Source organism: Mirounga angustirostris, unplaced genomic scaffold (genome assembly GCF_029215605.1).
Source record: "Mirounga angustirostris isolate CCGP_5_RB_7025 unplaced genomic scaffold, mMirAng1.0.hap1 SCAF_1, whole genome shotgun sequence".
Classification (NCBI taxonomy): Eukaryota; Metazoa; Chordata; class Mammalia; order Carnivora; family Phocidae; genus Mirounga; species Mirounga angustirostris.
This window is the reverse complement of record NW_026991709.1, coordinates 165255770-165268690: the sequence shown is the minus strand read 5'-3', so window position 1 is coordinate 165268690 and position 12921 is coordinate 165255770. Positions and strand designations below refer to the sequence as shown.

At 45.6% G+C, this 12921-nt stretch overlaps 1 protein-coding gene across 1 annotated transcript in view; it reads right to left on the bottom strand.

Moving 5' to 3' along the window:
• LHFPL4 (LHFPL tetraspan subfamily member 4) overlaps positions 1–12603 on the bottom strand; it is a 30923-nt gene extending 18320 nt beyond the window's left edge. Inside the window, exon 1 of the mRNA XM_045861905.2 lies at positions 12158–12603. Coding sequence (XP_045717861.1) covers positions 12158–12563 — 406 coding nt within the window. The 5' untranslated portion in view covers positions 12564–12603. The remainder of the gene's footprint in view (positions 1–12157) is intronic.
• Between the last annotated feature and the right edge of the window lie 318 nt (positions 12604–12921).

Genomic DNA, 12921 nt, shown 5'->3' with positions numbered 1-12921 from the left:
TCCTCTTGCACATCCCAGAGGGTCTGCCAACTCATTTCCCAAACTGACCTGATCTTCCTCCTGCATGCTTGGGAATGTCAGTCCAGAGACCCAATCATCCAAGGAGGAAACCTGGAGTCATGTGTAACACCTACCTTGTCCTCACCCCCAGACAGCCGCTGCTCCTACACAGGTCTCCCGTCTTCCTCCTCCTCTCTCTCTGCAGCCTCAGCACCTCTCACAAGGACTACAGGCTCCTTGCCTCCCATCAAGCCTCCATCAGGTTCATCCCTGCAGCAGCCACCCCAGTCATCTTTCTAAACCCAGCATCTGGGCCTGGTGACTCCCATGCCTAAAAACGAATGCCCATGGAGCACCTGGGTGGCTCAGTCGGTTAAGCATCCGACTCTTGGTTTCGGCTCAGGTCGTGATCTCAGGGTCATGAGATCGAGCTCCACGTTGGGCTCCGTTCTAGGCATGAAGTCTGCTTGAGATTCTCTCTCCTCCCTTTGCCCCTCCCTCTTGTGTGCTCTCTCTCTAAAAATAAATAAATAAATAAATCCTTTAAAAAAAATAATAAAAGCAAATGCCCATCACATAAGGATAAGACCCAAACTCCAAGGCCCAACTTTGAAAGCTCTCCACAGCCAGCCCTACCTGCTTCTTCAGGTTTATCTTCTCATTCTTCCCACTTTTCAATCTTTCCTCCCTTATTGTAGCATAGACAATGGAATGTTGGAGCCAAAGTGTTTTGACCCAAGTCACACACCAGCTAATAATAATCGCTAACAGTTCTTAAGGGTCTCCTTTGTGCTCAGGTCTGTACAGTATTCACAATCAACCTTTCAACAGCCCCTGGGGGTAGTTACTATTATTATCCGTATTTTATAGATGAGAAAACTGAGACTCAGAAATTGTGTAACCTTCTTAAAGACACTTAGCTGGTAATGCCATACTTAGCATTCAAATTCAGGTTGTCTGACCACTGAATATGCTGCCTCCAAAGAAGTGGATGGCAGAGCTAGGACTTACATCAGATACCATCATTCGCTCATTCGACACTTATTAAGCACCTACTATGTGCCAGGCACAGACTCCTGGTCCAGGGCTCTTTTTATACCATTAAACTTCTCTGGGATTAAAGTAAGGTTGGTAATGATGAATAACATAACATGGGGATGAAAAGAAAAAGATATAAATGAGAGGCTTTCAGAATAAGAATAGTTCAGCCCTTGTCCTCTTGACCCTTCCAACTCCTCCAAATCGTCCTCTCCACTGACAACCAGATGGGATATGTTTCCCCACTGCTCAAAATACTTCAAGGCTGTTTGAGGTATCACACTAAACCCAGGACAGAACTGACAATAAGATTATGTTGAGAAAAAACAAATTTCACCATGGGGAAAACATCCATAGACAAAGTCAAAAGATCAACTGAGAACAATATTTGTAACTCATATCACAAAGAGCTAACTTTCTTAATATACAAAAAGTTCTTTTTTTTAAGATTTCATTTTTAAATAATCTCTATACCCAATGTGGGGCTCGAATTTACAACCCCGAGATCAAGAATCGCACACTCTACCGACTGAGCCAGCCAGGTGCCCCACAAAAATTTCTTACATATTAAAGAGGGAAAATACCATTAACTTGGTAAAAGGTGAAAGATGTATGCGATCTGAAGAGAAACCAGAGTATAACTTGGTAGAAATATATATATATATGAGCTGACAGTTTATAGAAAAGATATATATAGGGACGCTTGGGTGGCTCAGTTGGTTAAGCGTCTGCCTTTGGTTCAGGTCATGACCCCAAAGTCCTCAGACCGAATCCCGTATCTGGGCTCCTTGCTCAGCTGGGAGCCTGCTTCTCCTTCTAACCCTCCCCTCCCCCCCCCCGCCCCGCTTGTGCTCTCTCTCTTTCTCTCTCTCTCTGACAAATAAATAAATAAAATCTAAAAAAAAAAAGATTTAGGGCGCCTGGGTGGCTCAGTCGTTAAGCGTCTGCCTTCGGCTCAGGTCATGATCCTGGAGTCCCTGGATCGAGTCCCGCATCGGGCTCCCTGCTCGGCAGGAAGCCTGCTTCTCCCTCTCCCACTCCCCCTGCTTGTGTTCCCTCTCTCGCTCTCTCTCTGTCAAATAAATAAATAAAATCTTTAAAAAAAAAAAAAGATATATATAAAAGGTGCTCGACTTTACTCATAATTAGAGAAAGGCAAATTATTACTATGAGAGTACCTTTTTACCCATCAGGTTGGCAAAAATAAAACATTTGATAACACACTCAGTTGACCAGGAAGTGGGTTAACAGGTACTTTTTATACATTGCTGCTGGGAGTGTAACTCTGTACAATTTTTAGAGAAGGGACTATGGCTGGATCTGTCAAAATAGTAAATATACAGACCATTCAATCCAGCAATTCTGCTCTAGGTCTTTATTTTATCCTCATAGTCACATATGTGTCAAATTATTTATATACAACATTATCCACTGAAATTCTGTTATAGCAAAATATTGTAAACAACTTGAGTATTTTTTTAAAGATTTTATTTATTTATTTGAGAGAGAGAATGAGAGACAGAGAGCATGAGAGGGAGGAGGGTCAGAGGGAGAAGCAGACTCCCTGCCGAGCAGGGAGCCCGATGCGGGACTCGATCCCGGGACTCCAGGATCATGACCTGAGCCGAAGGCAGTTGCTTAACTAACTGAGCCACCCAGGCGCCCAACAACTTAAGTATTGATAAAATAAATGATGACACATCTATACAAAAGTATATTATGCAGCTCTGGAGAAAAAGTAGCTCTTTATACACTAAAGTGGAACAATCCTAACAACAGAGTGTGGTAGAAGTGATGGTATGTGGTATCTAGATTAGGACATAAAAGGCAGGGGGATGGCCAAAACAATCTTCAAAAAAGAGCACAGTGGGAGGGCTCATACTTCCTGATTTGAAAACTCACTACAGTACAGCAGTCATCAGGACCTTCTGTACTTGCTTAAGGACAGACATATAGATCAGTGAAATGGAATAGAGAGTCCAGAAGCAAACCCATGTATCTATGGTTAACTGATTTTTGACAAGGGTGCCGAGACTATTCAATTGAAAAAGAATCATCTTTTCAATAAATGGTGCTGGGACAATAGGGTAGCTATATGCAAAAGAATGAAGCTGGACCTTTACCTTACCCCCGTATGAAAATTAACTCAAATGGGTCAGACACCTAAATGTTAGAGCTAAAACTACAAACTCCTCGGTAAAAAAAAAGAGGTAAATTTTTTGTGCCCTTGGGGGCACCTGGGTGTCTCAGTGAGTTAAGCATCACCCCCACCTCAACCTCAGCTCCCTGCTCAGCCCTGTTCAGCGGGGAGTCTGCTTCTCCCTCTCCCTTTGCCCCTCCCCCTGCTTGAGCTCTTGCGCTTTCTCTCTCTCTCAAATAAATAAATAAATAAAATCTTTAAAAAAAATTTCTTTGTGCCCTTGGATTAGCAAAGGATTCTTAGATATGACAACAAAAGCACAAGCAACACAAGAAAAAAGAGATAAACTGGATTTTGTACAAATTAAAAACTTTTGTGTTTCAAACAAAACTATCAAGAGAGACAAAAGACAGCCACAGAATGGAAGAAAATATTTGCAAATCATATATCTGATAAGGGACTTGTATCTAAAGTATACAAAGAACTCTTATAACTCAATAATAAAAAGAAAAATAACCCAATTAAAAAAATGAGCAAAGGATCTAAATAGATATCTCTCCAAAGAAGATATACAAACGGCCAATAAGCACAGGAAAAGACTCTCAACACCATGAATCATTAGGGAAACACAAATCAAAACCACAATGAGAGGGGCGCCTGCGTGGCTCAGTTGGTTGAGCGACTGCCTTCGGCTCAGGTCATGATCCTGGAGTCCCTGGATCGAGTCCCGCATCGGGCTCCCTGCTCAGCAGGGAGCCTGCTTTTGCCTCTGACCCTCCCCCCTCTCATGTGCTCTCTCTCTCTCATTCTGTCTCAAATAAATAAATAAAAAAAATCTTAAAAAAAAAAACCACACACACAATGAGACACCAGCTCACAGCCAGTAGGATGGCTATAATTTAAAAAGTCAGATAACAACAAGTGTTGATGAGATATGAAGAAATAAGAACCCTCATACACTGCTCTTGGGAATGTACAATAGTGCTGGCAGTTTCTCAAAACGTTAAATACAGAGTTGCCATTTGAGCCACTAATTCCACTCCTAAGTATCTACCCAAGAGAAATGACCATGTACATCTACGCAAAAACTTGCACACAAATGTGCATAGCAGCATTATTTGTAATGGCCAAAATGTTGAAACAACCCAAATGTCCATCAACCGATGAATGAATCGACAAAATGTGGTCTATCTACATATTGCAACATTATGGCCATAAATGGCCACAAAAAGGAATGAAGCACTGACAGGTGCTGTGACATGAATGAACCTGGGAAACATTATGCCAAATGAAAGAAGCTGCAAAGATCGCATATTGGATGATTTCACTTGTTTATTTTTTTTAAGATTTTATTTTTAGGGCGCCTGGGTGGCTCAGTCGTTAAGCGTCTGCCTTTGGCTCAGGTCATGATCCCAGGGTCCTGGGATCAAGTCCCACACTGGGCTCCCTGCTCGGCAGGAAGCCTGCTTCTTCCTCTCCCACTCTCCCTGCTTGTGTTCCTGCTCTCGCTATCTCTCTCTCTGTCAAATAAATAAAATAAAATCTTAAAAAAAAAAAAAAGATTTTATTTTTAAGGGGCGCCTGGGTGGCTCAGTCGGTTAAGCGTCTGCCTTCGGCTCAGGTCACAATCCCAGGGTCTTGGGATCGAGCCCCGCATCGGGCTCCCTGCTCAGCTGGAATCTGCTTCTCCCTCTCCCTCTGTGATCTCTCTCGGTCTCTCTCTCAAATAAATAAATAAAAATCTTTAAAAAAATAAAAATTAAAAAAAATTATTTTTAAGTAATCTCTACACCCAATGTGGAGCTCGAACTCACAACCCTGAGATCAAGAGTTGCATGCTCCACAGACTGAGGCAGCCAGGTGCCCCTGTATGATTTCATTTCTATGAAATGGCCAGAACGGGCTAAGATAGAGAAACAGAAAGTAAATTAGTGGTTCTTAGAAGCTGGGGAGGTTGGGTGGGGGAGCTTTGGGGGGTGAGACCTAAAGGGTATAAGGCTTCTTGAGGTAATGAAAATTTCCTACAATGGTTGTGGTCATGGTTGTACAATTCTATGAATATGCTAAAAACCACTGAATTATATACTTCATTGGATGAACTATATGGCATATGAGTTATATCACAATAAAACGATTACCAAAAAAAAAAAAAGAAAGAAAGAAAGAAAGAAAAAGGAGAGTGGGTAGTGTAGCTTCTTCCTTTCTCCCTCCTTCTCAGATAACTCATTCTGAAGTCTCCTGCCAACGCATGAGAGCACTTAGAAGTGGGTCCTTCAGTCCCAGTCACCCTCAGATGACCACAGCCCCCGCTGCGGTCTTGGTTGTAACTTCAGGAACAATCTTGAACCAGAAATGTCATCTGCGCTGCTCCCAAATTTCTGTGACTCACAGAAACTGAAAAAATAATGGCCTGTTGCTTTAAGCCACTAAGTTTTGGAGTAATTTGTTATATGCCTATAGATAACTAATATTCCATTTAAGCAAAAAAAAAAATTGTTTGCATTTGCTTGTATACTTCTGAGATTTCTTGGAACAGGTATTCAAGACACTGGTGACAGTGGTCGTCCCGGAGAACTCTGGGAGGACCACTGGGGAATGGGGACAGGAAGGAAGACTGATGTCAACTGTATACCTTTTTTCCCTTTTGAATTTTGTATCATGTGCTTGTATTAATTATTCCCCCCCCCAAAACCTTCAACAAATATATGCTGACAGATGAAGTCTGTAAACTCCCAACCATGGCTCAGAAGCCTCCACGGTCTAGCTTCCCATCCTGAACACTCACCACTGCCTGCCCTAATTGCTGGTAGTCCCCAAAACATAAAACACACCAAGCTATTTCCTATCTTCATGCCTGGGACCATACTGTCTCTTCTGCCTGGGTGCCCTTCTCTTTCCGGCCCGTCCTCCAAGACTCAGCTCAAACGCTGGAACTTTTTGGAAGACTTCCCTGGCCCTCCTTAACCTCGTCCCCTTTGTGCCCCCAGAATACCCTGTGTTTGATTCAGTCATTTTACATGTCGTGCACAGAGGAGTGATGATCTGTCTTCTTTCCCGCTTCTCCTGTGACCCTATGAGCTGTGTGGCAGTGAGGACTCTTACTCCGGATTCCCAGAGCCCAGCACAGGGCCTGACACAGAGGAGGCCGTCAGTAAAGGGCTGATGTGAGAAAGGAAAGGTGTAGGGAGGAGGGTGGGAAAAAAGGAAAGAAGGGACAGTTGGGGGAGGAAGAAAGACGACGGAGCGGGGGAAGAAAGAAATCCCCCCAATGTGCTCAGCGGTCACGCACATACAATAAAGATGTACTGAATGAATAAACTCCCAAACCAAATCTGAAACAAACCCCCGGAGAAATGGGAAGGAATGTGGATAGATATTCTAAGCTGCAGTGATCTTGCTGCTCCCAGCCCAGAGACCCCTGCTGATGAAGGCACACATCTGGAAGGCTGGAAGGTACTTGCCTCCAGATCACCAGCCCCCCCCCCCCCCCCCCGCCGCTGCCATCCCTACCTTCGGTCTCCCCCAGCACCTACACCACCTCCCACGTCCTGTTCCCTGCTGGGTCTCCAGCACCTGAGCAGGGCCGGACACATAGTAGGCGCTCAGTACTGAATGAACTATGGTCAGAATCATCTCCCTTCTGTGGGTAGAAGAGCCTCACTTTGTGATATGAACTTGCCTCTTCTCTCTGGGACTAGGTTTTTTTTTTCCTCTGTAAAATGAGGCAGTTAGGCCAGCTAATTGGCAAGACCCTTTTCAGCTGACAGTTTATGACTTCTCAAGGACTTTGATCAGCCCAGCAAGTCCAAACTCTACCACCTGAGCAGCAAGAGCTCCTCACAAGCCTCTCTTCACTTAGACTGTGTCACAGGAATGACGTGACCACTGAATGCCCCCTGTCCACTAGGAACCACATTCAGTGCTTTCCATCCATCATTTTCTTTCCTTCCACCACCTGAGGTAAGTACAGTAATAATCTCCCTGGGGTGCCTGGCTGGCTCAGGGTTGATCTCAGGGTTGTAAAGACTCCTTAAAAATAAAATCTTTAGGGGCGCCTGGGTGGCTCAGTCATTAAGCGTCTGCCTTCAGCTCAGGTCATGATCCCAGGGTTCTGGGATAGAGCCCCATATCGGGCTCCCTGCATCGGGCTCCCTGCTCCGCGAGAAGCCTGCTTCTCCCTCTCCCACTCCCCCTGCTTGTGTTCCCTCTCCTGCTGTGTCTCTCTCTGTCAAATAAATAAAATCTTAAAAAAATTAAAAAATAAAATCTTTAAAAATAATAACAATGATCTCCCTTTTAGGATAAGGAAACTGAGACGTAGAGAGGAAAACCCACTTATCCAAGGCCACACAGCTGGGAAGGAGCAGAGAGAGAATTCTAAGTCCTCTGCTCTTAAACCACCACCCCACACTATGCCCCCGGACTCTCCACCAGGCTTCCACCCTGAATCTCTACTCCAGCCAGCAACCTCCCCTTGGCTAACTTCATCCAGCCCACAGGTAAACACTGAGTACAGAGAGCTGACGGCCATATCTTGTGATTTGTGTATTCCTCTCCCAGGTTCCAGTTTGGTTGTAAGAGCAGGTACTAGATCCATTCAGACTTGCGTTAAGTTTCAGCTTCACCTTTCGCTAGATGTGTGACATTTGGGCAAGTCACTTTAACAGATGAACATGAACTGCTCTAACAAATATGAAAATGTCTAGCCTCGAAGCTGGTACCTTGTGTATTCTCACTAAATGGGAAAGACCAGGTCCGGAGTATCAGAGATACCTAGAGAAGCTGGCCCCTAACTCCAAGAGCCCCCTGGGTTCTCAGCCTCTCCTCTTAACATTTGAGTCTTATGCCAAAAACCTCCTGCCACTGCCCCCCATCACTAATGCTCCTCCATAAATCCTTCATAAATCCTTGGGCTTTCGAGTCAGACAGACCATGTTACAATACTAGTTCCCCCACTTACCGTCTGTATGACCTTGGACAAATGACTCATCTCTGAGGCTCAGTGTTCTCTTCTACAAAAGAGTAATAATGGTACCTACTCCATAGGATCGTTGTGAGGATTAAATAATAGTACTTGTGTCAATGTTTAGCACATGGTCGGGCATACAGCGAAGGCTCAGAAAATGTTAACTCTTTTTCCTGAATAATAACAACAGTTGTAGTAGCTTTGAACTGCCTGCTGATGAAAGTCCAAATTCCTGACCCGGTATTCAGAGACTTGTACACGTAGCCCCATCATTCCTTCCTCCCCTCTCCTCCAACTGCTCCCCTGTGTGGAGGTCACACTCAAGCCACATGTGGCTTTCTCACCTCCATGTCTCTGCCCATGATCTTCCTCTCCATTCAGAATGCTCTCCCATACCTCACACCTGTCTACTTCCTCACCTCCCACTCAAGCCTCACCTCCCAATGAAAGGGCCACCTCCTCAATTGCCCCGGGTTTCCCCAGCACTTACAGCCAGCATATATTAGTGCTCAGACCCTCCAGAGCGAGGCTTCTGTCTGCGCCTGTCTTAACAGTGGTCACATTTGATTTCCCTTTTCAGGAACTGACCTTTCTCTACTGTCGGTCCATGTGTTCCAGGGATGGGAATGTGGCTGAGGTCTTAGACAAAGTCACATTGATTAACTAAGAGGTGAATCTTTGGCCAAAGCCTGGGCCAATGAGAATCAGCCCTGGAACTTTTGCTGGAACCACTAATAGATGTTCTTTTCCCACAGGCATTGCTAAGCTAAAATGATGTAAATTCAGAGCTGCTAGTGGCCTTATTTATCACCTTTATGAAAGAAGTGGACTTTAAAATGAGCTGACACAGAGGAACCAAAAAATGGAGATAGACATATTCTTAATAGCATTATTTGAGTATCTGGATCCATTCATGCCTAAAGCAAGATATTCTTTTTTTTTTTTTTAAGATTTTATTTTTAAGTAATCTCTATATCCAACGTGGGGTTCAAACGCACAACCCTGAGATCAGAAGTCCCATGCTCCACTGACTGAGCCAGCCAGGCACTCCTGAAGCAAGATACTCTTCCACTTTTAAGTTATGTGAGCCAAAAACCCCACCATCCCTATTTTATTTGATTTTTATTTATTTAAGCCATTTAAGTTGGGTTTCTGTCACTTGCCACTGAAAGAATGCTGACCACTATAGTGATCCAACTAGATGGTAAGCTTCCTCAGAGTGGGGATCACGCTGTATAGACCTAAATCCTCGGGGGCCAGGATGATCTCGGTATATTATAGCACCTAGCAGGGATGACCACAGAGCAGGTAAAGAATAAATAGAGCAATAAGCACCTCTGAATTTTCCCAATAGTCCAGGGCTCTACACTTAGAAGAGTCTAAAATACTTGAGGGGTGCCTGGGTGGCTCAGTTGGTTAAGCGTCTGCCTTCGGATCAGGTCATGATTCCAGGGTCCTGGGATCATGCACCGCATCAGGCTCCCTGCTCGGCAGAAAGCCTGCTTCTCCCTCTCACACTCCCCTTGCTTGTGTTCCCTCTCTCGCTGCCTCTCTCTCTGTCAAATAAATAAATAAGATCTTTAAAAAAAAAAAAAAGAAGAGTCTAAAATACTTGAATAAAAGTTTACATGAACAAGGATTCTAATTCTTACCTGAGATAAACAAGGCCCTTTGCTGCCCTGCAGTTCCTCTGAGAATGATTTCTTACTTTCTGAACAGAACCGTCTTGGTAAAAGAGCTGCTTTAGGAGACACCCTGGCTAAAAGAGATACTTTGAATCCACTAATGTAACTGATTAGTCTCCCACTATAAGGATGACAAAACTGAGATTTAAGCTAAAAACAATTGCTTAATACTGCAGGGTGAATCACCCAGGCAGAGTCAGCCAAGCAAGACCCTACCCCATGACTCGCAGTCCAGTGCTCTAGCTCCTGTCCTGACGTCACTTCATTAAACAAAGTGAATTGGTCACTTACCCAGAGAACTCAGAAATCTCTAAGCAAAACAGAATAAACTGCTCAATTCTGCTAACTGGCCTCCTCAGCCCTCAGGTGTGGGACAGCAACACAAGGGAAAGAGCAGGGGGCCAGGAGTAGAGACCTAGTTTACTCCCCTCCTGGTGATGAGACTTTGGGTAAGACCTTTTCTCTAGTCTCAGTCTTCTCTCTCTAAAATGAGGGGAGGGGAAAGGTGGGATTTGAAGGAGCTGATCTCTATGATCCCTGGAATTCTGTAATTACATGGGGTTATTGGACACTCCATCAAATCCCTAAGATTAAACCCACATAAATTACAGGGAATTGGAAGGCCAAGAGGTCAGCAACCCTTCTGCAGACTCCAAATTAAGGGTAAGGAATTGAGGATTCCAGATGAGTATATATTCTTTCCAGCTTGCCTTTGGAGGAAGAATAGAATGGAAATACATAAAATTACCTTCTATGTACCACGGAGAAATATGGAGACATACCCCGCACGCTCTACAATTCTCCTTTCTCACCTTCAGAGATCCTAGAAGACCTACATCTAAGTAGATGGAGCGAGATCTATTTGAAACAAGCTCATTAGAATGTCCTCATCTGAATTAACACTGCTTTCTTCAAAGTAGTCCTTCTGAGAGTTTGGGAAATTCTTCCAAGGGGACAGTAATTCCTCCCTGTATTTGTAAAAGTCCTCTTGGGGAAGCAAACCAGCCTCATGATTTTGCTCTCATACCTTGGCTTTCCTCCCAAGTGACAATTCTCAATTTGATCACTACTGTATTTTCTACAGTTGGCCCTAAGCAACTTCCAGCCATTTCCAAAAATCATATTCTTCCTTTAAAAGATGGAGGTTTCCCTCAATGATGATGTTCAAGAAAACACATCCCACACTCCAAAGACAATTTCCTACAATGTTTTGAGCAGTGGAATCATCAACAAGTGATATAACACCTCCTGCAGATAGTCTCTTTTGAAGAGGCCCATACTTGTTGAATGCCCTGAGGTGCTTATTTTGAAAGACCATCTCTACTGTATGATCATCACATTTTCCCTACTCTTTCTCATTCCTGGAGGGCTCCAAACTTTTCCTAACCTCACCAGCCCTCCTCCCCCATTCCTGCTATATCTTGACCTCACTTTCCCCAGCCCAACTCTTTCCTGCCTGCAATTAGGCAAATGCCCAAGTTGCTGAATCTTCAAAATCTGCCTTCGATCAAAAGGTGGGTGGGGGTGGGGACTCTAATGGATCCTGGAATATAGTCTCAGCAGTTCTCATTCCCAAAAGTCCTTTCTCTGGTTCTTAGGGCAAGACGTCTGTCCTAGCTAAACATTTCAAAGAGTCCCAGGGATTTATTCCCATTGAGCATAGCACCAGAACCCGTCCTGCATTGGGTGGGGGAGGCGGGTGGAGACTTGCCCTCCCAAGACCCTCATGCTGTCAACCACCCACATTTCAAACACTGGATAGACACTATACACATGCATATCTTCCTACGCTCCTTTATCTTAATACAGAACTTCAAAGTTTACAAGATACTCTTTCATTTGTTCTTAGGATCTTCTCCATTGTTTTACAGATGTGGAAGCCTAGCCTCAGAGAAGTAAAGTGAAACACCCAAGTTGATAATGCCGCAAGATAAAGGTCAAAGTCAGATCTTCTGACTCCCCCAACTCATGCTCTTTTTTGATACAATAGAAATTGCTCACTCCTAGAGTAACTCCTCATTCAGATAATTATTTCCCCTAAGACAGCCAAAAGAGACTCTCAGAGACCCTCAGACACTCTAACATAACGCTAACCCATCAATAAATGCAGTCTGCCCATATCCAAGCACACAAACTCAAAGACCCAGTCCTAAGGCTCTGCCTCCTGCCCCAAGGTGTCTCTCTCTCATAAATCCCTTCCCCAGTGGCTGCTGAGGGACACCAAGGAGGTGTGTCTTTAGACAGAGGAGCAGAACCTCTCTGACCCCTCAGGAAGGGGCCCCGTCTTCGGCGCTTGTTCTGGGGGTCCCGTCCCCACCCCTCCCCTACCTGCCAAAAGCTGCATCCAGGCGCAGATCTTGTAGACGGTGGCCGTGTTGCAGAAGAAGAAAAGCGCAAAGCAGGTGATACAGCCGAGGATCAGCACCATGGAGAGCAGCACGAAGAAGGCGGCTGCCTTGAAGGCGCCGGACGGGATGGTGCTGAAGTCGGTGAACGAGCCTCGGCAGGTGAGCTCGCGGCCCGCCAGCCCGCTGCCCACACAGTAGTGGAAGAGGCCGAAGTAGCCAGGCTTGGGGGTGCTCACGCTGTCGCCCACCCAGTAGGGCTGGATGAAGACCACCACGTTGATGATGGCGAAGCAGATGGTGAAGATGGCCCATAGCACACCGATGGCCCGCGAGTTCCGCATGTAGTGCTCGTGGTAGAGCTTGGAGGCCTCCTGCGAGGGCAGCATGGTGCCCGGGGGCGGGGCCGGCGGCGGCGACGGCGGCTGACGGGGGCCGCCGGCCCGGGACCGACCGCCGGGCTGCCGGGCTGACAGGCGGGAGCTGGGGACGCACGCGAGAAGCGGCCCTGAGCCAAGGAACTCTCGAGGGCGGGGCCTGGGGCGGAGCTGGGGGGACCTAGAGGGTAGTATGAAGGAGGCAGGAGGGGGTCCTGAGTGTTGGGGCGGTGTCTGGGGGGAGTAAAGATCTCCAACTGGGGGCCTAAGAAAAGGACATGTAAAAGTTGGGGGGGCTGGGATGAGGGGGATGGGATGTGGATATGGGAGCTGGAAGTGGGGGCTGGCTAGAAAGTGGTCATGGGGGTGT